This window comes from Stylophora pistillata, chromosome 14 (assembly GCF_964205215.1).
Source record: "Stylophora pistillata chromosome 14, jaStyPist1.2, whole genome shotgun sequence".
Classification (NCBI taxonomy): Eukaryota; Metazoa; Cnidaria; class Anthozoa; order Scleractinia; family Pocilloporidae; genus Stylophora; species Stylophora pistillata.
Genome location: NC_142532.1, coordinates 22,996,964 through 23,022,041, shown reverse-complemented (window position 1 = coordinate 23,022,041; position 25,078 = coordinate 22,996,964). Strand labels below are relative to the sequence as shown.

General features: G+C 38.0%; 2 protein-coding genes across 3 annotated transcripts in view; one reads left to right on the top strand and one right to left on the bottom strand.

Annotated features, from left to right (window-relative positions):
• The window catches only part of LOC111325609 (uncharacterized), a 25,765-nt gene extending 20,401 nt beyond the window's left edge, over positions 1–5,364 (bottom strand). The window contains exon 1 of one of the 2 annotated variants that reach the window (XM_088745207.1): positions 4,908–5,364. In XM_088745207.1, coding sequence (XP_088601333.1) covers positions 4,908–5,000 — 93 coding nt within the window. In that variant the 5' untranslated portion in view covers positions 5,001–5,364. The remainder of the gene's footprint in view (positions 1–4,907) is intronic. The other variant, XM_088745205.1, reaches the window with a different exon arrangement.
• A 319-nt stretch (positions 5,365–5,683) lies between these two features.
• Positions 5,684–24,457, top strand: LOC111325620 (histone-lysine N-methyltransferase SETD2). Its single transcript, XM_088744753.1, has 23 exons — positions 5,684–5,886; positions 7,410–7,428; positions 7,869–7,957; positions 8,054–8,112; positions 8,543–8,603; positions 8,686–8,737; positions 11,075–11,151; positions 11,512–11,635; positions 12,934–13,011; positions 13,537–13,634; positions 13,807–13,904; positions 15,190–15,272; positions 16,591–16,725; positions 17,157–17,267; positions 17,774–18,280; positions 19,256–19,291; positions 19,602–19,650; positions 19,963–19,987; positions 20,429–21,823; positions 22,275–22,398; positions 22,503–22,709; positions 22,941–23,042; positions 23,702–24,457. Exons 1-23 carry the CDS (start codon positions 5,837–5,839, stop codon positions 23,843–23,845), a joined length of 3,723 nt encoding a protein of 1,240 aa, XP_088600879.1. The 5' UTR covers positions 5,684–5,836; the 3' UTR covers positions 23,846–24,457.
• The last annotated feature ends 621 nt before the right edge of the window (positions 24,458–25,078 follow it).

The window sequence follows — 25,078 nt, the reverse complement described above, 5'->3', positions numbered from 1 at the left end:
GCACTGTAATTTTGTGTCATAAATTATCATAAATTAACCTTGATACCAAAAAAGCTGTCACGGAGGGGACATACACTAAATAAATATTGTAAATCTGTCTTGAGAAGAAATCTAATAATAACTGTCAGGACGTTAAGTTGTTTACCCAGACTTCCTATTTTATTAAATCTATTTCTTGGCTTTGTGCGAAAGAGATGTAATGCTTTGTCCAACATTGAATTGTCTCCTCCGTGACAAAAATACCCACAAAAATTATGATCTTTCTAAAAAAAATGGGGATAACTGCAGAAACTTCTGTTAATTATTGAAGTATGGGCTGACAAACTCAAAAGTGGTAAAGAGTTTCTTCCACTTCTTTTTCTTTTTAATTATTTTAAAAAGATAAAAATGTCACGGAGGGGAACTTTTGTCACAGAGGGGACTTTTCTGTCACAGAGGGGACATTACTGTCACAGAGGGGACATCACTAATGAAGAAAAATTAACTGTCACTGAAGATAAATAAAATGCAACAAATTATACTCTCCTCACTTAAAAGAGAAATTAGTTTAACTATTGAGTTTAAAATTCAAGTTAATTTACGTCAAAAGTGGATGTGAGTAGAACATTTTTTACAGTCACAGAAAGAGTTGCACATTTCATAACTAATACATGAACAAAAAGTAAAGGATTCTGGGATTGTAGGCTATGAGCATGATCACCACAGCACTGGCAGTTGCTTTAGAGCTGAAATGAGTTCTAAAGAGAGGACAAAGAAATACAGAGAAAGACTGAAAGAAAATGATGAAAATTATGAGATGGTTAAAAAGAAAGATTGAGACCGAAATTTCATGTTGATCATTCTTGTCTTTTTTCCCCTTCAATTCATCAAGAACAAAAAACACTTCTTCTATATAAGTGCAGCTGGCAGTTTTGTCAAGCCCACCCACCAAAGAGCTGTCTGTAAGATGTGGAGTGCATTGCTTGTGGCAGATAATCAGCCTAGTCCAGGGGACTGGTCCTTTCATGTAAACAGTTCTAATGATATACAGCAACAAGAAACAGATTATGATTGTGGTGTGTTTGTTTGCATGTTTGCAAGAGCCCTTGCTCTTTCCTGTCCTCTTGTCCTTAAAAAGGACATGGTGGATGTAAGGAAATCCATTATTCATGATCTCCATGTTCAACATCTCAGCCCAGTACCATCTAAGGGGGTTGAGGTGGGGATGTACTTTGCTGTAGACTATGTCACAACTTTTTACTTTGGCCGGGTGATTTTTGTGGAAGATGGCTTTGTAGAATTCAAGTTCTAACCCAGCATAAGCTCCGCCACCTATGACTGGCCAAGATGAGATGACGTGGACAGGGTGCATTGCAGTTGTATTTTTATGGTCCTGGAAGGCAATTGCCCATTTACATTTTCAGTGCAAGGTGAAGTTGAGAAAGTGCACCTGTTTTTCAAAAAGCAGGACTAATTCTGAGCACAAGAAAGCCTATGATAACTGTCTGTCTTTTACAGCATTTATGAAAATGAGATTTGAGCTTTTTGGAGGTTTATTCACTTAGAGTGTACTGGATTTTAGACTACTTTAGTACGAACTGGAATATCGTCAACAGTAAGCTGTATTAAAGTATTAAAACTTGTAAGTCGTTATCACCTCTGAATCTGTGGCACTTTTGTTCAATATTCAGCTTATATAATTATTATATTTACATCTTGCACATCATACATGCGTGCATATTTGCAGTCTACAATGCAGTTTTAAGCCTTTTTATTAAGAGAGAGACAGACAGAGACACAAAACCTTGAAATATCTGAGTTGCTTACATTTTTAGTTATACATGTAAGTTTTAAAAATGTTGTATATGTTTTTGTATGCACCAGGTCTAATTGAACCATTGGTGTTATCTTGAGTACTTTACATAAACCTAAAGTTTCCAAATAAAAACTAAAAAATGAAAAAGCAGGAAGGTTTTTTTAAGAAATGTGTTGTAACATATGAACAAACAGCATGACACAACTTTCCAGAATACTTTCCAACCATAAATTAAATGTCTTTAAAGGCTTGACGACACGTACAACAGCCAACCTTTTTGATGTGGTCAAGCTTTAAAGAATATCTAAACTGGGGCTGTAAACTCATATTAAGGCTAGAAAATTGGTCCAAATTGGTTCAAATTGATCACTGCTGCCTATTGGACAAAACATCCTCTCCGTGACAGTCCCCTCCGTGACGATAACCACGAGCACTTACTGTTCCTGTACAATGTAAGAGAGGAGGAAGGCCTTTTCCATTTAAGGCAGTTTTATTGATGATTAACATCTAAATAAACTATGTACTAAATTATTGTTGCTGCCATTATACATTCACAGAAATCTGAGATTAAATTTTAACTTTCAGTTTTCATAGTTTCTCTGGTCCCCTCCGTGACAATCTAAATAAATGACTAATTCCCCCCAAATGTGGAAGAAGTCGTTTGGAAATAGTTTGATTTAAAACAATCATTAGCTGTTCTATCCATCAGAAGTCCTCAGTGAACTGAATTATGTTAAGCTGAGGAGCTATCCATGATATTCTCGTCTGAATTGTCCCCTCCGTGACATGCAAAATACTGTGGAATGACCCTCTTTCAAATGTAAATCACTTTGTTAACATGCTAACTAGATACAGGTCTCTATCATGACGAGGTCACCTTCAGCCTCACTCCAAATCAAAGGCTTGGCAACTAAGTACACAACTGTAAAATGGCCTATTCCTGTTATATACCTTTGATATCTAAAAGTGATTAGCATTTATAGTAATTTCTCCTAAAAATAACATATCTGAACCAGACATTGAGATCAGGAGAAGACAGGAAATGATCACCAACTAAAGAAGCTCTTGATTGGTAAACAAATTCTCCTTATCAGCACCTTAGGAAATGTATAGAGAACAGTATGGAGAATATGCATACTGAAGTTAGGGTGTAATAAGGTTGACGATGGGAAACTGAGAATACCATGACCAGATTTCATGTCCTTGCTGGCTAAGACATGCAGATAACCTGAAAAATCACGCACAACAAAAGAACTCTCTAAAAAATCACAAATTGGCAAATGACCAGCAAATTTTCTAGCTTTGTAGATGACAGTTTGAGTTTAAATATGAAAAGCAACATCCATTTATACTATGAAGGAACACAGTCAAAAAAGACCAGTTCTTTTGTAGTTTAGGAATATACAAATGATGTATGTGTAAACAATTTCAACAGCTTTACTAGGAAAATATCCCTGAATTTAAAATAATTACTGCAAATCATTCATTAGCTTTGGAAAGTTGACAGCAAGTTTGTAATTAAACAGTTTTTTTTAGTGTATTTTTTACAAAAATTCTAAGCAAAAATTGCAACCACAATATAATGAATAAGAATATTGTTCTTCAGGTTAGGTAATGTGAAATTCTGCACAAAAAAATTCCAGAACTCATCAGAATCTTTACTGCGTCTAGCTAATTAATAGCTGTGAATTTCTAACAATTATTCTTGAAATTAGAAAACTTTTGAACATTTTCAACAATAGAACAATACTAATTAGAGGCACAAGCTGATTTAATTTTGATGAAAATAGTTTTGGTTCTCTTTGTTTTTGCTTTCTAAATATCAGTATGGCAAAGAAACTAACTGCAAATCAACAGTTAATTACACCTTACATTTAGATCTAAGAAAATACTTTACCCTAACTTGACAAATGTAGATTTTGTCCCGCTAAAATAATTTGTACATATTCTGATACCAGAGAATTTCATAATTTACACTTTGAAACAATGACTGTCACAGAGGTTTTGTAAAGAGCCTCTGTTATTTAAATAATGAATATTCCAGGTTTGCATAATTTCATAAGGCAAGACAAGTTACACGTAAGCATTCATCTTAAAGAAACTACTCAAAACCATACAAGTTCAAAAGGACAAAAACGATAATTTTTGTCAATATTTCACTACTATAAATCAGATCATATATTTTTAATTAAATTTATTTATAATTTACATACTTTTGAGGCAGGAAGAAAATACTTCTATGTAGTAATGCTGAACGTTACAACCAACGACAATTAAATAATGTATTTTTCGCAAACGTGTCCCTTCGCTTTGTTTGATAATTATTTACAATTATTACAGCTTATTGAGAAGCAAGCTTTAATACCTGCAGAGTGCAAATTATCGGACCTTCTTAAAACCGAAAGATTTTATAGAAGTTGTTAAAACATCAAGTTGCATCCTAAATTAAATGTTTACTTTCCGTCATCATTGATATAAATTTAAAAATTTCACGTAAAATCTATACGTAATCCATACCTTTCTATTATTGCGAAGGGGGATTAAGAAAAACGTGCCAACTACCTAGCGATCTATAAATATACTGCAGTTATCAACAACACGTACGGAGATATCGAGCTTCAATGACTGAAACAGAACTGATTTGTATATATCGATCGTATAAAGTTAGTGATTAAAATCCGTTGATTAATACATTCAGTAGTTTCTTATTTGGGAAGCTAAATTCTACTCAGTAATTTTCATTGACCTTTAAAAACATACCACAGCGACACGATTTTGCGTCAAAGAATGAACTCAAAGCGGAAATTGTGTTTATTTCAACAGTTCATTTCCACATCATTTATAACAAAATCGTCTTCCCTTCCATGTTAAAAACGAATTGTAAATATGAGCATGAGATTAATTTAACATCTATTACGTCGGTCGCATCGTGATGTAAACACCCAAGCGCAATCGGATGTGAGCCTCCAAACAATTTGTTAGGTAACACCTCTACGCAAGATAGCTTTGGGTAGCTTCCACACGCCGCGCGTAGGTACTACATTGGTAGTAAATTAAACGGATCCAAGATTACATTGAAATCTCGATCCCTACCAGTCATAGTTTACCTTACCTCATCAGTTATTGCCTCTGTTGTTAACATTGCTTTAAATTCCTCAAGGCACTTCTGTTGAGAGGCAGAGAGATCGCCCAGATACCCACTCATTGCTACGTGAGTGGGTTTGCCCCAATTTTCTTCAGGTAGCCGTTTTGAAATTCGCGTAAAAAGGCAAATTATGCCTTCTTTGGAAAATTAAACCATTAATTATGACGGGTGGCCTTCCGATGGCCTACGTTATTTGCTCTCGCCAACCTCTAGCCGAGTGGCAATCCTTTGTGAATAATTTATCAAGCCTCCGATTTCTGGAGAAAGGCTAACGCGTTTGTTTTGTTCATCGAGGCAAGCACAAATCTTATCCCGCGCATTTTCCACGCAAACTAAGGAGAATTCGCTAACTTGTAACAACTCTCCACGAGTCGCTACAATAAAGTTAAGACAGAAATATACTTATAAACTACATTAAGAGACATAAAAATGGTGTTTGGAGTTGGGTTGTTAGTTTTTGTTGACATAAAATCGGAAAATGGGAAGTCAAGGGAGATTTGTGCGCTGATCAAAGCTAAAAGTCTCTTAACGTTTAATGGCGGAACAGACCAATAGTGGAACACGTGGCAGTCCGTCAGTTTCCCGGATGTACCAACACTTGATCGCTCTGCCGCGAGCGTTGGATGTGAAAGGCGACGGAGTTGCTGATGTTATTGCAGTTGTGTAGGCCGTTTTTCGTAATGGATTTAAGTGTGGCGCTGCGGTTTCGTTGTAGAAAGGAGAAAAGAATTAAATAATTCGCATCTTGTGGAAATTTGTCGACGCCAAGGGAAAGATCGTGGAGAAAACATTCACTTTGCAGGACCGTCAGAGACTTAGCTTGCATTGTTTGCAAAGCACACTTTCTCGCCTTTCATTTCTATTCAGGGGTGGTATTTTAAAAATATTCGCGAGACATGAGTACTGAGGAAAGATCCGATAATTCTGGTCATACAGATGATAGTGGGTAAGTAAACGAGTGAGCAAAAATTCTCAGAAACAAAGTTTAAGTCTTCTTTGGGTGAAAAATCGCAAAGCTTTTAAACTATTATGGTGTATAGGCTTACATGGTGAGCGTAGTATAATCGCTTGAGCGTGTTTTGGATTCTAAATACATATCTGCGACATCTAAAAGAGTAAAATCGATAAATTATTTTTTCAGGTCTTATTGCGATGAAATCGAGTATTATTGTGCTATTTTGTAGCGAGTTTCATACCGTGGCAGGTTGCAATCTGTGTTGATTTCCCTGAGGGAGTCTACATTTAGGTCCGCCTTGACCCCATGTTAAATCCGATGAGTTCTGTTTTCTTATTTGCATTTCTTTTCGCAAGAATGTCTCAGGAAGACTACAGTTACGTTGAATTGCTAGCTGTTACCCTTTACAAAACTTTGAAATATTTTATGCATGATTTTAAAGGAGAAAATCAATCTTGCAGCCCACTTCGACCGTCGAGACACTAGAATTGCCGGAGCGGAAGGAAGGAGCCAACCGAACTTGGCCTTTAAATCTGACCAGAGAATTTCCGTAGCCTCTGATTTTCATACGAATCGTCATACACACATGCGTTTTGAGGTTTATTTTAAACCACACGTGAACAAACAACCAATGTGTTAATTCATTTAAACAGAACTAGCATGCAAATCTGCCATCGCTGTAACTGAAGTTGTGAAATCTTCAGTTTCGTGGTTGGTTTTGGGGGAGGGGGTATTTGGGCAAATCTATTGAGTAAAAGCTGGATCGGATTGTACATGCTATTCACTGAAATTTTAATCTAACAGTCAAACTTAATACAACAGTATTTACTTACAATACACAAACATTTTAATGATTAAATCACTGATCATGTCTACCATCGTGAAATGTTGGCAGATCCTCACAGGGTAGGGGGTAGGTGTGGAGATGGTTTTCTCTATGTTTCCTAGTAAAATACTATCGGTTTCTTGTAAAATCCTTTATAACATTTACTGCTTAGCATATCTGAGAGGGGAAGTATTTTGCAAAAACCTTGCAGTGATATCTCTGCTAGAAATCATGATACTGCCCCTTTTCTTGAGATTCTTAAACGGCAAAGTCCTTAAATGTGACAAACCTCTTACTCTTGGATGCTGCCATGTTGAATCTTTGTTGGCAACCTAACCACTTATCCAATTACCATTATTTAATCAATTGTCCCAGAGGCTAGTTTGAGGAGGTACAGTTTGTATTCATTTGCAAAGTTACGGGAAAAAGGCCTCACGAGAAATTTTGATTCATCCAAAAAGTAAGGCATGTAGAAGTAACTCTGTCCTTTGCTTCTGTTTGTTAAATCGAGATTCAAATTTTGTTGGCACAGTAAGTAGTCCTGTCTGGATGTAAATACATTGTCTTTGGTTGCATTGTTCTAGAAATTATAAATATCTGTCCCATGTGATTATTTTCAGTTTGAACTACTAAAACTGGTGGTGAGATATGTCATTAACGTCTGAAAATGTTTTTGCTCTTCTTTCAGGTCTGACAGCGAAGAAGATGTGAGTAATTTTTTTTTTGCACCTGGTTACCAATGTAATAAGGCATTTTGATTGGTATTTTCTTAAGATCTATTGGAGGACAGAGCCCTATGAGACAACCATTAACAAAATTTTGCTTTGGTATTATAGAAAACAAATAGATTCCGTGTTGCTGTGGGTCTGTAATGTAATGGATCACAGATGACATCAAAGTGTGCTAGGAACAATAGTGACACACAGGACTGTGCCTTATGTGTTAACATTTGTTTTCTCACGTACATTCTGTATTTTAACATCATCTGTAATCTGTTACTGTTCAGATGTATGGCAATGTTGAATCTGTCACTTTATGTTTGAAGCAGCAACTGTTTACAGCAGGTCTTGAAGTTCATAGATCCTCCTCAAATTTTCCATTTGTAACATTTAAAAATTAATATCAATTAATACTGTTACTTTCCCAGGTGTCTGGGGAGCATGTCATTTCTTCGACGGAGGAATGTCAACCACCTTACTATGAGCATATTGAAGAGAATGAGTACTTATTTGACAGGTGGGTTGTATGTCTAATTTTTATATCCAGTTTTTAATTGTTTCTACCCTTCAAACAACTTGTTAGTATGTTTTTTATATAATTTTATTATTTCAGAAAGAAGAAAGTAAACAAGGAAGTACGCAGAATGCAGTGTGATTGTACCTTAGATTCAGGTAAGATGTGGTTTTGACACACAGACTTCACTTGATGCAGAATGTGGTTACATGTACAGGGCTTATCACTTACTTTTTAATTTACGAGCCAAGTGGCTAGTGACATCTTCGATGTTTTTAGATGTTATGACGATTTCAGTCTGTTTACAAGCCCAACTGGCTAGTGGAAATTCAAAACCACTAGCCAAAGCTGAATTTCTACTGGTCTGTGGCTAGTGGGCTACCGTTAGTGTTGAGGCCGATGTATGTGCATTCTACATGAACATAAGCCATTGTTAACCCTAAACTCCCAAGATCTGATTGTTAATTCTCCCCTCTCACTGCTACACATTTTCCTCGGTATATAGTTGCTCATCTGATCTGTCATTGAACAGACATAGGGCAATATGGAATGTTTTTGTTGAACTTATTACACTATTTTTTTTTACAGATGATCCAAGTTCTAGTGGTTGTGGCGAGGACTGCCTCAACAGATTGTTGATGATAGAATGGTTTGTGTTCATTTCTACTCTTCTTGGTCTATTTTGTCAAAAATTGTCCTTCTTACATTTTCTGCATTTTATCTCCAAACAGTAACAGCAGATGTGCTTGTGGAGAGATGTGTAGCAACAAACGTTTTCAACAGGTTAGTGAAACTACCATTGTAGCTTCAAGAATAATATTATTGAAAGGGTAAGGTTTATCCATTGAGGAAACTGACTGTTTAACCTTTTGCTCTTTAGACTGACCAAAGAAGAATTTCTCCTTACAATATCTATACATTCTCAAACATCAAGGTTACGAGAAGAAAGAATAATCACAAAAGGATATTGATTGATTTGTGACCAAATTCTCAAAGCTTTAATTATATAAACTGTACAGCAAACATTTGGGAGAGTTGATATTTTTATTATAGAGTGATTTAGTTAACCCTTTCGCTGGCAGGTTTCTGGGGACTCAGTATTTTTCTATGATGTAAGCTGACAAATCAGGCCACAGCTCATCACATTTTAAGTTCAACCCCAACAAACTATATATCATTTTAATCAGCAGAAAATTTATCATCATTTTAAGACTATTTTGTTACATAGGGGTCCTTGTGCACATAATTTGGGGCAAGAAAAGCCAAGCATAACAAAATGTGTGAAGAGTATGTTGTTTTTCCTGCTCTACTAAGACAAGGCATCAACGTACTTGTGACCATAACTTTTGTATTATGCAAAAGTGTATTATTTCAGGAACCAAACACTTTTTATTCCATCCAATTATCTTGATTTCAACCAAAGTTATGCCTTTTACTGTTCATCAAGGTGTGGCTGAGCAATTTTCAAAATTTTGAGGATATGTGATATTGCAGAACTATACTTGAGTAACAAGTAGCTAGCTTCACTTGAAATCACCAAAATAGTAACCACAAAGGACACAAAAGAACCATAAATGGACAATAAGGTAAAAATGGTTCTGTTCTTATCAAAAAATTACAATCCATAGCAACCTTCAAGAGTGTAGGCACAGGAAAAAATGCAGTATGAAATACTTGACATACATTCAAAGGTACAGTTCACAAGTGTAAATAGTCATGGTCCTTTTCCCTCAAAAGAAAACTTCGTTAGGATCATCCTCTAACACAATTCACCGTGCTTCCTCGACTGAATCCATGCAGACGCTATTTTTAAAAGGATAGTATTGCGTGAACAAATTTTTTTCGTGAAAAACCGGTCAAATTTAGCTATAAACACTGAGAAAAACGGCTACGAATGAAGGAACGTGACTTGACAAACCATAGTAATCTTTAAGAACTCAAAACAATAGTATCTGGGGGTCCCCTGAGGTTTTTATCATGGATAGGGTCAGAGGGTACGAATTCGTAGTTTGCCAGCGAAAGGGTGAAATGGCCTCTTATTATAAGCATGGGAACTGAGCTGGCCAGCTTGGTGGAATGAATTTTGTCCTCTGTTTATAAGGCAGAATCCATTTCAGGAACTATTCAGACAAGAAAATTCAGTTCATTTACTTAGTGTTATCCCAGCTATTGAACAGGAGTTTTTATGAGTAAAATTTTCTAGCCTGACACAGAGCTTGACAGTAATGGTAGCCAATTAGCCACAGACCATAGATATTCAGTTTTGGCAAGTGGTTTTGATATCCACAAGCCAGTTTGGCTATTAAACAAACTGAAATTGTCATAACATCTAGGATGTCACCAGCCACTTGGTTAGAAAGTTGAAAAGTTAGTGTCCAGCCCTGCTGACAACTGAGATCTGAGTTCCTGAAAGATCTTGATAATGCAAACTAGGCTTGTATGGCTTCTTGTATGTAATTATTACTTAACAAAAAGGAGTAATTATGTCTAATCTTGGAAAGTGAGTGAGCCAGGTAGGGTAGCCAACAAAGATAATGAGTTCATTGGCTTAACAACTCTCAAGATCTGATTGTTAACTCTCCCTGCTGACCATCTCCTAAATAAATTACAAGAATCTGGTGTTAGATCAAGACAAATGCTGACTAATGAGTTTGAGTATTCTCATTGTCTGTTTGCTAAATAGTTACCAATTATTCCACGAGCACACGTTGGATATGAGATGATAGATAGCCAACGAGGCGTGTAGCGCTGAGTTGGCTATAATCATCTCATATCCAGCAAGTGCGAGTGGAATAATTGTTTTGTTAAAAAAATGCCCTCAAGATATTAGACAAATCTTCTTGACTTTATTTTGTAAGAAGAAACCGGATGTTACAATGTACAGATATTAGATTATGGTATATTGGCTCATATACCATAATGGCTAAGCCAATAAAAAGTCTTGAATTGCATTATCCAATGATCCAGTTTTTAATGATATATAGATATAATAGGGAGAGGTAACATCTTTATCATGTCTGCGAGTTACATGTAATATGCTTTCATGAGAGATGATACATATATGCTGATATCAGCCCTGAGAGGATTTCAAATACATGTACATGTACAATCATTTTGCAGGGCTGTAAGGTGAAAGTTGAAGTGTTCAAAACAGAGAAGAAAGGCTGGGGATTAAGGACTCTTGAAGATCTGGAATCGTAAGTTTATTATTATTTTTTTTTTTACCACAAGTGGCAGTTATGTCAAAATCTGACTGACCAATTTGCTATTCTTAATAAGACACGTTACTTGGGTTAACGTGTCCTGCAACATGTTGTACACTGAAAGAATCATTTTATTTGAAGTTGATACTGGGAGAAAAATTTAAAATAAATTGAGAGTGGTTTAGTGAAGACTGCACTCTTGTTGACAATGGTATTCGTCATCAGAATGATTTGTTAAACATGTATCTTGGGGATAAAATACCTTATTGGTGCTGATAATTTTGTCAGTCTTAAATGTCTCATTTTTACATTCCTTTTTTTATTACTAATTACAAAATTGCTTCTACTGTTCAGGAATCAGTTTGTTATGGAGTACTGTGGAGAAGTCATGAACTACAAGGATTTCCAGGAGAGAGCAGAGCGTTATGACCGAGAGAACAGAAGACACTACTACTTCATGACTTTGAGAGCAGACGAGGTAAGGAGTGGAAATCGTAATATTTTTCTAAATAGAGACACTAACAGCACTTATGTGATGAGGTTTGGTAGATTTATGGGTTATTCAATAACTTTTCAATCCAAGGATTGATCAGGTAGCTTCTCTCAACAGTAATGACATCTTAAAAAAAAAAAAAGTGTGCAGGGTTTCCCAGAAGGGCTGCTGGCCTGTTAAGCTAGCAGGCTCCTTCATATGAGTTTGTCTCTTTTGCTGAATGAAGTGACAATGAGTGGTTGTATTGAAATAATCTAATTCATAATCCAGAGTGTAGGAAATGCAATCTCTGAGGCCCATTAATTAGCTTTTTTTGGAGGGAGGGGTGGAATGGGGGTAGGTTTGCCCTTAGACCCCTTTGAGTGGTCGGGCTCTGGTCGTAAGGTGTCCCTTCTCTGCTTAGAACCTCCTTACTATTATCTCTGATATTTATATAAAACCCTGCTAAATTGTTACACAATTGTCATGTGTGGAAAAAGAACACATTTTAATGGCATATACTCCAGCCAGTGTAATGGCACGAGCTCCAGCCCATTATCATTTTCAAGTTCTTTGTCAACCAAGTTATGAGGAACTCCATAGCCAGCCAGGTTGTTTACAAGATTCATATCTGACTTACATCTAGCATACTGCCTGGATAAGCAATGTTGAAATCATCTTCTATGGGAAATTTTAATGTACAGTAATTCCGCGAACAAGCCCCCATGCTCCAATGAGCACCTTTCCCTGAATAAGTGTCCATCCTGTTGGCCATAGTAGCAAACAAGTGCCCCTCACAAAATAAAAAACGCTACTCCCTTGGTCCTTTGCTTTCTTAAATAGCAAGGACACAAGGAAAATGTGTTTCTACCACCAGCAGAATCAGTTCATATATCTTATCAACCAAGTGCGAGGGCCGTACTGGGAGAATATTGGCCCGAGGTCTTGACAGTACGAACCGAGCACAGCGAGGTCCGTACAAAAGCTTGGTTAATAAGAGATTTATTATACGACTGAAGTTCAAAGGGATACAAGTGCGGTATCATTTGGGACCATTCGGGACGGTGCCCAGTCCAATACTGAGAGAATATTGACTGGCAATAGAGCATTTTGATTGGTTGATTTTAGTTATTGGCACTCTGACTGCCCGAGTCGTGTAATAAAGGAGAATAATAAGCACCCCTTTAATAGCAGAAATATTAGATATCCAAGGAAATATGGTACATGAAGGTGGACAAATGACAGTATTTTATGGTTTTGTTACTTGATGAGTTATCAGTTTTTTTAATTCTCTCTTTGTTCAGTTAATTGATGCCACTTACAAGGGCAACTTGTCTCGGTTTATCAACCACAGTTGTGACTCAAACTGTGAAACTCAAAAGGTAATTTAGTTTTTCAGACCATTTTATCATTTTTTTTATTATGATCGATAAAGTCAGCTTTTCACTTTGATTCCTAAAGTAACCTACAGTAGATTGATTGACAGGAAACTGAATGAAAACACATATACAGCTGTACTTAAACCCTTAAACCCAAGAGTGACTAGAATCTAATTTCTCCTTTCAGTATCACCCCTGAATTACTTAGTAAGGTTAAGAGAATGTAGGAAATGATCAGCAATTAAGGAAGCTCTTGATTGTCAAATATATCAAATATATTTGTCATATATATATGTCATATATATATGTCATATATGTCATACATGTCATATATATATGTCATATATATATGTCATATATATATGTATATTTGTCATATATATTTGTCAAATATATATGTCAAATATATTCTCCTTGTCAGTGCCTTAGGAAATGTATAGAGAACAGTATGGAGAATATGCATACTGACGTTAGGGTGGAAAGGGTTAAGATGAAAACTGCAAAGGGTTTTTCTTTTGCTTCTTCCAGTGGACTGTCCATGGCTTGTTGAGAATTGGATTTTTTACTCAGAGACCCATCCCAGCTGGTGCCGAGCTCACGTTTGATTACAAACTGCAGCGCTATGGGTAGGTGGACAAAGTACATCCTACTGTCAAAGGTTCATGTCAATAGGCAACACCAAACTGAGAGATCTCGAAATTATAAGAGTTATGTAGCATTCCCAAAGGTAATTAATCCCTTTTAAACTGGGGATGAGTGGTTTATGAAAACTGAATAATAATTTTTGTCATTTATCAGGAAAGTTGCTCAGATTTGCCATTGTGAAGCACCAAATTGTCGTGGATTTATTGGAGGAGACAAGCAAACACCTCTGAAGAATACTGTAGAAAGAATAGGTATGCAAAAATATCTTTAATTACGAATTAGCATGATCTACATTTTCTTGACCCTCTGACCTCTGAGAGTGACTATTAATAGCATCTACAATGTAATTTCTCTTTACAATATCACCCTTGAATCAAACATTTGAGGTAGAGAGAATAGAGAAAATGATCACCAACTACAGAAGCTGTTGCTTGTTACACAGATTGCCCTTGTCAGTACCTTACAGGGGGGTCAATACTAATGGTACTGTAGCCAACTAACCATAGACTATGTCTGATGCACGATCCTTACAGGGGGTCAATACTAATGGTCCTGTGGCCAACTAACCATAGACTACGTCTGATGCACGATCCTTACAGGGGGGTCAATACTAATGGTACTGTAGCCAACTAACCATAGACTATGTCTGATGCACGATCCTTACAGGGGGGTCAATACTAATGGTACTGTGGCCAACTAACCATAGACTACGTCTGATGCACGATCCTTACAGGGGGGTCAACACTTATGGTACTGTGGCCAACTAACCATAGACTACGTCTGATGCACGGTCCTTTGCAGTAGATAGCGCTATTTATGCAATAGCGAAAATCTCATATATATTCATTGTATCCTTACCATAGACTGGTAGAAATTCAAATGAATAAAGATGATAGTTTCTAAAGAAACTGTGTGGCGCTGCGTCTGTGGGGGTAACGAAATAAATTGAATATATCAACAAAGTTCAAATGGTAAATTGGCCTCCATTACGATTATAAAAGCTGACGTTTCGAGCGTTAGCCCTTCGTCGCAGCGAATAGAGGAATTGTGGGTTGTGTGTGCTTTTAAAGGCAGAAAAAGGAGCTACGTGATTGGTGGGAACATGTGAACGAGAGAAACACAAATAAATTAGTGGAATGAAAAGCGTTCGTTGGTACCTATGGGATTTAGACTGCCGGTTTGAAAGATGAGCTTTTGTTCAAGAGTTTTCTGGCTTTCCGTGCTACCTAAGTGTAAGGAAAGACCGCAGATTGCCATGTGTAACACTAATGGTAGCCAACTAGCCATAGACTAGAAGAAATCCAGTTTTGGTTAGTGGTTTTTGATTTGTACTAACCAGTTTGGCTAGTAAACGAACTAAAAATTGTCATAACATCTAAGATGTCACTAGCTACCTGGCTAGTAAGTTGAAAAGTTAATGTCAAGCCCTGCCTTAAAAATTGTAGAGAGAATGGTTTGAAGAATATGCATACTGATATAGGGTTAGGATCACATGTTTTGTATCTTATTCGTGCTTTTCTTTTTCCTCTATTTAAGCAACCCCACCTATCACAAGCTCCCCAAGAAGGAGGCGTAAAAAGCAAACAAGGAACTTGACAAATGAGTTTGATGATATGACGGTGAGATGAATAATATATTTATTAATTTGTACTGTCATGGCAGCGTAGAAATAACTCTTTTGTAAAGTCTATCTTGGGGTTGGTCTTTAAATGGGGCTAGGTTGTTCAAAGCTAGGTTCAGGTAACATAGGACTAGTCAGCCTTCTCGAAACCGGCCAGTCGGCGGCTCAACAAGCCGCTTCCTTTCCGATCTTGGCCGTCTCTTTTCAGTCAAAAAATATAATTTTCAACGGCAACAAATAAAAAAGTAAACAAGAAAAACTAAACACAAACAGAGAAAATTGAAGTAAAGCCGCCTGAGTGCGTTTAGCTTGCGTGATCTGCTTAAATCTTATATAATAATTACACGACTTTTTTCCCTTTCAACACACCCAAAATGCACCAAATTGGATCTCCGAGCATCTAAATTTCCAAAATTTTCTGGGGAGCATGCCCCTGGACCCCCCTACAGGCTCGTGCCCACAGGGCACTCGAAGGGGTGCTGTTGGCAGCTCAACCCACTCCTCCAGTCCATTAATCTACTCCTTGAAATCTTTATGAGAAGGCTGCTAGTGTAAATTAATTTTGATTTGAGATCTTAAAGCTTGAAAAGAAAATCCAGCATAATATTTTTGTCTACATCGTTGTGATAGGATGCTCTAAAGAGAATACTAGATAAAATTATCCCAAACAGGCTTTTGAACTAAGGAATTATCTAGTAAAGAAACCATGATTGAAAGTTAATCTTGGTAAAAAGATATCAACCTAGGTGAAGAAATTTAACCTAGGTTGTTAACTGTAGGTTAAATAAAAAAATAACCTGGAATCAAATTTGACCTGTAACAGCTACAACCAGTTGCAAAAATGTTGAGACACTTGGAACAAAAAGTGCATTTACCGACTTCATCAGATGGAAGAAATTAAGTGTGAAGAAGCGATTCAATGTTGTCCATCAAAGTTTTATACATGGTACTGCTTAGCTACCAACATTGCAAAGGGAGGAGTGGAGGATACATGATATTGGATCAAATTATGAAAATTTAACCTAAGTTATTAACTGTAGGTTAAATAAAAAATAACTACATTTATGTTGGATCAAATTATGAACCATTATCTCTTATTGTGGTAACATGTTTTAGCTACTTTTGCAACTGGTTATAGCTTACATATATGTTCTCATAGGTAATGTCTACATGGAAGTGAAGGGGAACTCCCCTTGGCTGCAAGTTGATATCCTTTATATGAATTTGCAATTGCACTTTGTTTTTCTGTCCAACAAAACTATAATAATTACAATCATCTTTAACCAAAACATGTTTTTCTCTAATTTTGTTTTTAGTTGGAAGATGAGGTTGAGAAACTTCTGGGGGAGCACAGAGGGTTAGTGCACAGTGACCAGGCCTTGAAGCTGTCAAGGCTGATGGTACAAGCAGAGACAATGGAACAGAGGATAATGCTGCTGAAAATCCTTCAGGTATTTTTTAGTTAGTTCCATGCTGTGCGTGTCCCTCATTGATTTTTATCTCAAAAGGCTGTGATGTCAAATACAATTTTAGCAAAGCCATGTAAGAGAATTGGTTTAACAATAAAAGCTTCCTAGGTTGGGGGAAGGAGAAAATACCTATTGATCACTCTTTGGGTTTAAAGGATGAAACGTACTCTATTTCCTGGAATAAGAACCTGGGCACTAATTAAAAATTTCAGAGGAGGCATTTCATAAAGGGGAGTGCATAAAAAGTTATAGATAAACCTTCTCAAAGCAGCTGTGTACAGAGAAAGGGATACAGTCATACAAACATTTTGTAGCTTATAGTTGTGGTTTTTTAATTATTATAGTTTTGGGCTGTTTGACTACAAGTTTGTATGATTGTTTTTCAGTTTGTTTTTGTTTGTTTTTTTTTATAGCACACCACAGACCAGTCATGTTTAAAAGGGTTTCTCAGGTATCAGGGGCTGTCTTTGCTTTGGAGCTGGATGGTGGATGGTGGAGGAAAGAAAACGAAACTTCAATTAGAGGTGATGATCAATATGTACTTTCTCTTATTAGATTTATCAAGTGCAGCTGTACATGAGAATTACAGAAGTGATCATGCAGGAAAATTGCTTAACATGAAAGCATATTTGCTACAGTAGTGTTGTAAGAATTGTACACACAACAAGAATTTGTTAGTGTTTCAACTATTAGCATGTACAATATACATGTACAATGATATTTGGTTTGTCCAAGATTCAAAGGAGAGATCAAAGGAGGAAAAATCTTTGAAGTCACAGATGCAAGATTGTAGAGTAATGTTCCTGAAGAGTATTTATGGAGTTATGTTTTTTGCTAATGATTATATATTTATCTCATTTATAGTGTCATTCAATTTTAATTGTTTTACAAACGCATTTTTTATACTAATTTTTGTCTAAGGCCATTATTTTTCAATTCATATTGTTATATGCACCCTCAGTAAATAAAGTTTATTATTATTACTTCAAGTAAAAACTAAACTGTTATTTTCAAATATTCTGATTTCTAGTTGCTAGAAACACTGAAATGCCTTCCTATTGCAACAAAGAACCAGCTCGAAGACAGCAAGGTAATAAAAGTGGTGAGAAAATGGGCGTCATCATTCTGTCCAACTGCCGAAGCGGGGTCCAGCAGTGGACAGGAGTCGCATGGCAACAGTCCGGCGGATTCGGAATGTACAGCAGGAACAGAAGATAATGATGAGGAAAGCCAGCAGCTATCAAAATCCATTGATGGAGACAAGAAAGCTATTGGTATCCCTGTGTCCCTATTTGAACGGCAAAGCTCTAATAAGGATCAATCAGATGATGAATCTTTGGATGCAGAAGTGGCCAGTTTTATTGTTGACAAGACTCTAGACAGCAGGGCCATGAAGAACAAACTGCTATCAGAGAACTTTGAGAAGTCTCCCGATGACCTTTCAGAAGATGACCTCAAGTTTGAGGACGAGCGATTGCCCGAAATCGGCATCGGGCTGATGGCGAATGAGCTGCTGAAAACATGGAGTTTGCTGAAGGTGATGACATTTTTGCTAACCAGATACTTTTCGGAACAAGAGATGTCCATAGTTCGTTAAGGGAGGAATGGAGGGAGATTGCAATACTAATTAATTGGTGTCTTTGACTTCATTTCCAAAAATAACAACTTTCTTTGTCTCTTATTTAAAACATCTTGCCAACCATGTACTCAAAGGAAAAAGGAAATGTTTATGCACACTAGTACACTAAAAATTTTTTGTCTGTCACCTAAAGGAGGGTGGAGCGGGGCTGCATTCTTACAGGCCAAGAGGCCCACGACTGCTTGTGCTTAATCCTGCTTGTTTGTACGTCAAATAACTAGGAGTAAGTTTATTTAGCCATCACAGGTTACCTCCCCGCATTTGCTCAAGTTTCCCTTATAACTTACCAGTCCCGTTTAAACTTTGGGTGAAGAAAAGGATTGTGGCAGTAATAGAAGTGTATCTCGCCCTTGAACACGACAACACAGCGGTCAAATGACGGGATGCGCGAAGGGATCAATTTTTGCCAGCCGTGCATCAATTTTCCGCGCAAAACGTCAATGGAAAACATAAGAAACACCCGCTGTCTCGCAAAATAAGCGAAAGAAAATTGGAACGTTATCAGCAATCTTTATCTACAAGGAAACAAAGAGAGGGAAATGGAAACCTTGAGAATTTTCGAACACAAAGCTCAATCAAAATACAGGTATCCTGTTGATTTGCCACTTTGTTTTTGAGCCTTACCAGAAATGTTATACCCCTTAAGAACAACGTGACTTGCTGGCTTGTGTGGTTGTTTGTAACTTGTGTGAGACAACCTTGCTCTGACAGCCTGAAAGCAAGCCATCTAGCTTTTAAAACGTTCGCGCATGTTCAGACGTTTGACTGCTGTATTGAACACGACAGAGCATCCTAAAGCTTGAACTCAGATCCCTTGAGCCAGAGTCTAACGGGCTATAACTAGGGTTATTTTTGGCTTGTGTTTGTTTATAGGAAGTTTACAGAATACCGAAGAAAACTGCAACTCCAGTAAGTATTGTTTAAGTGACACTGGCAACAATTGACATTTTTCCTTCCCGTTTCTTTTTTTTATGCATTTATTCTTTGTATTTTGTCTTTGCTTTTTTTTTCTTTTTCGAAAGTCTTCTCAAAAGGAGAGAGTAAAAGTCCCCTTTACAGATAAAAATGGTCTATTTTTAGTTAGCTAGAGTGTTGGTATCACATTGCACGCAAATGTTGCTGCCTTTAAGTTTTGCAATTTGGGAGAGGGTCTCACTGGTTGTTGGTGTTGTTGATGTTTAACATTCGATTGCATGATCGTCTTATCCTCTTTGTTCAGGCCAAGCAAGACCGTGTTACTGAGTTGTTAGTCGCAGCCAGCCCAGCAGGTAAATTTTATCATAAACTTGATTGTTCGGTTTTTGACCATGGAACCCTGATAAAGTTGGACATTTTCTTCGAAGAGTGAATTTTATTTAAGCCATGTGTGTGTGACAATTTTTTTCTTAGATGTAATTTGTCGTGTCACGAGCTCGGGACAAAGGAAAAGCTTATTTCTCATGAGGATTTAAACCTCAGACCTTTCATTTGCATTGTCATGCCCATCACGAAACCTCTGATCTTTGTTCAAAATAATAGTGTAATTGAGAAATTGATTGTAACACGAGATTGATTTGGCTGATTTGATTTTTCTTTTGCAGGAAGTGGTGACGGTGATCATGCCAGGTAAGAAAAGATTTTTAAAAAAGTAAACATTTATTATAAAAAGAACAGGTTTGCAGAATTTCTGAATTGAAAGGATGAATTTTGATACTTTCCGGGCTTGGAGATAATGGTTTTCCATTGTTAGTGCGTTTTTCAATTGAGTGTCGTTCAACCAAAACCAAAGTAATCGCAACGGCCAATCAGAAGAAAGGAAAAAATTCCGAATAGCCAATTAGAACTCAGAATAAAAACAAGCAAACCGCCTAATCGCAGGCGACCAAGTCGTGATTGAATTTAGTTTTGCATCTGATTGGTTGAAACAATGACGCGAGTTGTTGGGACCAATCCCAGCGGAGTAAGGCAAAACTAATGCAATCCCGGGTTACTTTCGACATATAGTTGAAAGTTTCTGTATTGATGGTATTTGAATCTCTGATTTGATCTGCGATTGTTTTCTTGTAGGACTCCTATTGAGAATATCGGTTCTCCAGGAAAATTAGATGCCATCATGAAGAGTTTGCAGGACTCCCCCAAACCCCTGTATCCTTCTGAATCCAGAACTCCGCCCGTTTCTCAAGGATTTTCTACCTTTAGTGAAGACACTGAAATGCTGCAAGACTCTTCTAGTGCTACCCCTCCGTCCAAAACTGGCGACTTCAGTGCTTTGGAATTCGGAGAAGACGTGGATACTCAAGGGGATTCAACTCCTGATAAAGGAGAAGGAGCTCAACCAAGTTCACAGGTGTCGGATTCTGTTGAAGTTCCTCATAAACAAGATTCGAAATCACAGAACACGATGCAAACTTTCGGTTATCAACAGCGCATGAGCGTCGGTGTGGAGCATGGGCTGGGCGCTTTCAAACATAAACCCAGCAAAAAGAAAAAGAAGAAATGGAATCAACTGCATAACGTTTTTCAGCAAAAAGGGAGAAATCCTCAAGGATCGGTAGATAAAAACGGAGGGAATTTTAACATGAATCCTCAAACAAACTTAAGACCGCAGCAAGCTGCGGCAACCCAGTGGAGAGGTCAGTCGCAAAACCCACCCGCAAATTTCCAAGTTGGAAACCAATTCTTCTGCAGCAGCGGACCAACAGTTGGGCAAGATCAAGGACCAAGGCCACAAAATATAGTTTCAGGAAATTTTTTGGGAAATTTCTCTCAACAGCCTCCACCATTACCAAACTTTAATGTTCCTCCACCAAATATGTCACCTATGGAATTTTTTCGCAAAGTTCCACCACCTAATCTCCGTCAGCAGACTCACCCAATGATTCCTCAGCAGCTACAGCCAAGTCCTCTTATAGCACCACCTCAGCCAGTACCTCCGCCACCCCTTCAAAATAATCAATCGCAGTTCTTTCCACCCAGTCAACCAACCCCTCCCTACTCTCGGCTTCCACCCCCGCCACCTTTCCAAGCCAATGTAACGACTCCACCACCAACACAGTTTTCACACTCCAACCCTAACCCTATTCAACAGCAGTTTCCTCAGAGCATGCAGGCTGGTTTCCCACCACAGCAGAATCAGTTCCAGTTCAATACACCCCCGCCAAACCTCGGCATCACGGCTGCGCAACAGGGGAATTCGGTTGGAATTGTTACAGGTTCTCTTCAGCGGCAGAGTGGTCCAATGGAAAGTGTGTCGCACCCCGAAGTAGGGTCGCTCTCTGTTCAAACTGGAGCCGTGACAACATCGATGTCAGAGACCTTTGAAAGCAGAGAGGGCTTTCCTTCAGATTCAGAGCCTTGCACGCCATCACCTGTGAAACACAAACCACCAGACCATCTCCCTCCGCATTGGAAATCAGCCACCGATAGCCAAGGCAAAGTCTACTACTATCATGCCCTGACAAGGTGAGGAATATCAAGGCTGTAGCCAGACTTCAGGACAAGACGAGGCAATTTTCGAGTGCCGAAGGCGCGAGCCGCTAGGGGGGTCTGGGGGCATGCCCCCCCCCCCAGAAAAGTTTTGAAATCTAGAGGTTCAGAAATGCTTTTTTAAGGATTTTTCGTGGCATTTTCTTCAGAAAAGTCAATCTTCAAGAAAAAAAAATTAAAAAAAGGCCAAAATCAAGACGAGCCAATTGCCTCGTCTTGCCTCATGCTAGCTATCTACGGCCCTGAATATTACCTTTCTGTCTTACCTGTTTTAGGCGATTACCTCATGATTCAATGTCGCCAGAGAGCAACTTCAGAAAAAAAAGTGAACTTGGACTCCTGTATATTGGAAATTTTCCCACAGAATGAGAGTGGGTTTTTGTTGCCCCTTAACTTAGTGATCCTTGACTTTCGTTTTATTTTGTAGGAAAACCCAGTGGGATGTTCCAAGCTGGGACAGCAGCCCCTCGTCAGAAGAAGAACACCCTTATAAAGTCCCAGAACCTGATCATACCAGTATTTCTTCTCACAGCTACATTGATATGGACGAGGTAAGGAAAACCAGCAACTTTATTGCGATTACTATTTCCTTGTCCACTCAGTCCAATGAGATGAGGGTGAAATGTGACGTTAACTTTCCTTGTTATTCCTCCAGGATTCACCGCCAAAACCAAAAATAAAGAAATTAGCCAAGGCTCCTTCAACACCTCCAGAGACCCCCCCTGAAAGCCCGACACTCACCTATACTACAGCTCCAGCAGACACCACTGCACACAGGAGAGGAGGTCACTTGCTGAGGGATAGCACTTCAAGTAGCTCCTCGTCACACCAAAGCAAGAACAGGGAGCTCTTTAGAATGAAGGTCAGTTGAATTTGTCTCAGTTGTCACGCTATCTTCTCAAGATTTGTCACGCTATCTTATCAACGCTTGTTAGGCCATGTCCTCTCAATATTTCGTTCTATTTTTCTCTTCCCTGTCGAAACACATTTTTCAAGTTTTTTTGTTCACTCGAGTACACTTTATCATTGTTTCGGATTTACTATATATCAGTGGACTAAATGATACTTCATTTTTTATTTTTTTGCTCCACAGCTTTCTAATGTGGTAGTTAACTGCCTAAATCCTTTCTTCAAAGTCGACTGTAAATCAGGCAGGATCCTGAACACCGACGACTTCAAGTTTTTGGCCCGGAAGGTGAGTGTTCCTGTCTGTAAACCTTTTTATTCTTAACTATTTTGTTCAAATGAAGTAAGCGTTACTTGAGTCAGTGGTAGTTTGAAAAGTACCGAAAGTTATTGCTCGCGTGGTACTGTGCAATAAGCTCAACAAGGTGGCATCAACTTTTAAGTGTTCAGACGAAACCCCTAGTTTGACCATCAAAGCGAAAGCTAATGAGAGGCACTTTCATGTGGTTCTGTTTATTTTGCTGTTTAAGGTGGTTTACCTATAAAATCTTTAGATGAGATCCTAGTGTCTGACCATTCAAATGTTTACTGTGCTGTACAAGGCACCAGTTATTATTTCTCACGTTGAGCTTGAGAGGATTTTTTTAGGGGGGGGGGGGGGCTCACAGGGTTTTCAGGGGGAAAGGAGGGGAGTATCAGTAATCGCTAACGGAGTACAAAGGGAGACTAAAGACAATTGAGTGTCAGTGGGAGGAATCATTAGAATTTTACAAAGCCTGGGGGGGGGGGCAAAGGTAAGTTTTATTGTGACATTACTAAAGCCCCCGACCTCCTCTCCCCCCTTGCAATCAATAATGACCCATCCCAACGATGATGCAATTTACACAAGTCAAGTGTCTCCTTTCTGAACTTAACCTTGCTGAGGAACGTTCTTGTTTTTGTTGGCAGTTAACACACGGAATCCTGAGTAAGGAGATGAGCCACTTAAAAGATGACGACACATTGCAGTGCAATGACTCGGTCAAAATCAAAACTAAAGAGTACATTAAGAACTATATGAAGAAGTTTGGACCTGTATACAAGAGATCCTAGCTAGCAACCTAGCTAGAGATAAACCTAAGTTTTACTTTGTAGATATTATTCTTAGCCGAAAAACAGTTTTAAAAGATGTCCTTAATACTATTTAGGGTGTAAGTTTTAGCATGCTTTGTAAGAGCACTTTTCAATTGAGGTCGCCAATGCAAGATCGGAGACTTATGGCTTGTAACCTCAACGGACGATGAGAACAAACGGAAATTCCCGAAAGGAGCCAATGAAATCTTTAAGTAAAACAACCAATCAACTGCAACCGCGGGAAAACGCACGTTGCCAAAGTAACGATTGGTGTCTAACTTTGGATCTCATTGGTGAGGAGGATGGTGCGAGTTTTCTTGACCAATCACAGAGGATGTTAATGCAAAGCAAAGGTAGTCTAGGATTTATATGTTGGACACTCAATTGGAAATTGCTTTTAACTTTTAGTTTGATATAGATTAGTTCAAGATAGTCTCAGCTTGTATTTAGGCGTTTTTAACATTTGAAATCTCGGATGAAAATTGTAAATACAAAGTTTTGTCGTTTTTGTTATTTCGTTGTATCAGGATGTGAAATAATTTATCTTCTCAATTGCATCCTTGTAAAATATTTCATTCGTTTGTTCTGACAGTTTTCCGCTGGTTGCTATCTATGTGCTCTTGAGAATGTCTCGCGTTTATTTTTACTGTCGATGCTGTGCGTTTTGCTTTGAAAGATAGGGCTAACTTTGTAACTTTGGAGATAACTAGAGATAGAAGCGAATCCGACTCCCCTTCTAGTTTGTAAATTAATCCTGCACCACTCTACCTTTATATTTTAAGTTGTGCTGTCACTGTGTTTGTAAAACCTTACATTGTTTGACCATTTAAATGAAAGCTACAGAGAAGCCCTTTCATGTGGAACTGGTTATTCTGCTGTAGAAGGTGAGTCTTGCTTTAATTAACCTCTGCGGATGACACCGTTAAACATTTAAGCGAAGGAAACTTAGCTGTTCTTTCATTCTTCGGTCCCAAGAGGTTTTACCTTAATTAAGACTGTGAGTCAAACCATGCTGTGTGATCATTCTCATGAAAGCCAGTAAGTAGCACTACCAGAAAGCTTTCCCTACTCTCCCAACTCTCCCCAGCCTTCTGCAGTAAAACTCAAAGAGCACTGAGCACTTTAGCCTGTTTGCAGGCGGTAGTTTGTATTCTTGAGCGCAAGATTTTGCGCGGCTAATGTTAGGTCGCCGTAATCGACGGGTGGAAGATT

What these genes read in the sequence shown, in the direction of transcription:
- LOC111325620 (XM_088744753.1), top strand. Translation starts at nt 5,837, where the DNA reads ATGAGTACTGAGGAAAGATCCGATAATTCTGGTCATACAGATGATAGT. An exon ending in ACTCTTGAAGATCTGGAATC is followed by an intron (nt 11,152 to 11,511) that starts GTAAGTTTATTA and finishes TCTACTGTTCAG; the next exon opens with GAATCAGTTTGTTATGGAGT. An exon ending in TACAAACTGCAGCGCTATGG is followed by an intron (nt 13,635 to 13,806) that starts GTAGGTGGACAA and finishes GTCATTTATCAG; the next exon opens with GAAAGTTGCTCAGATTTGCC.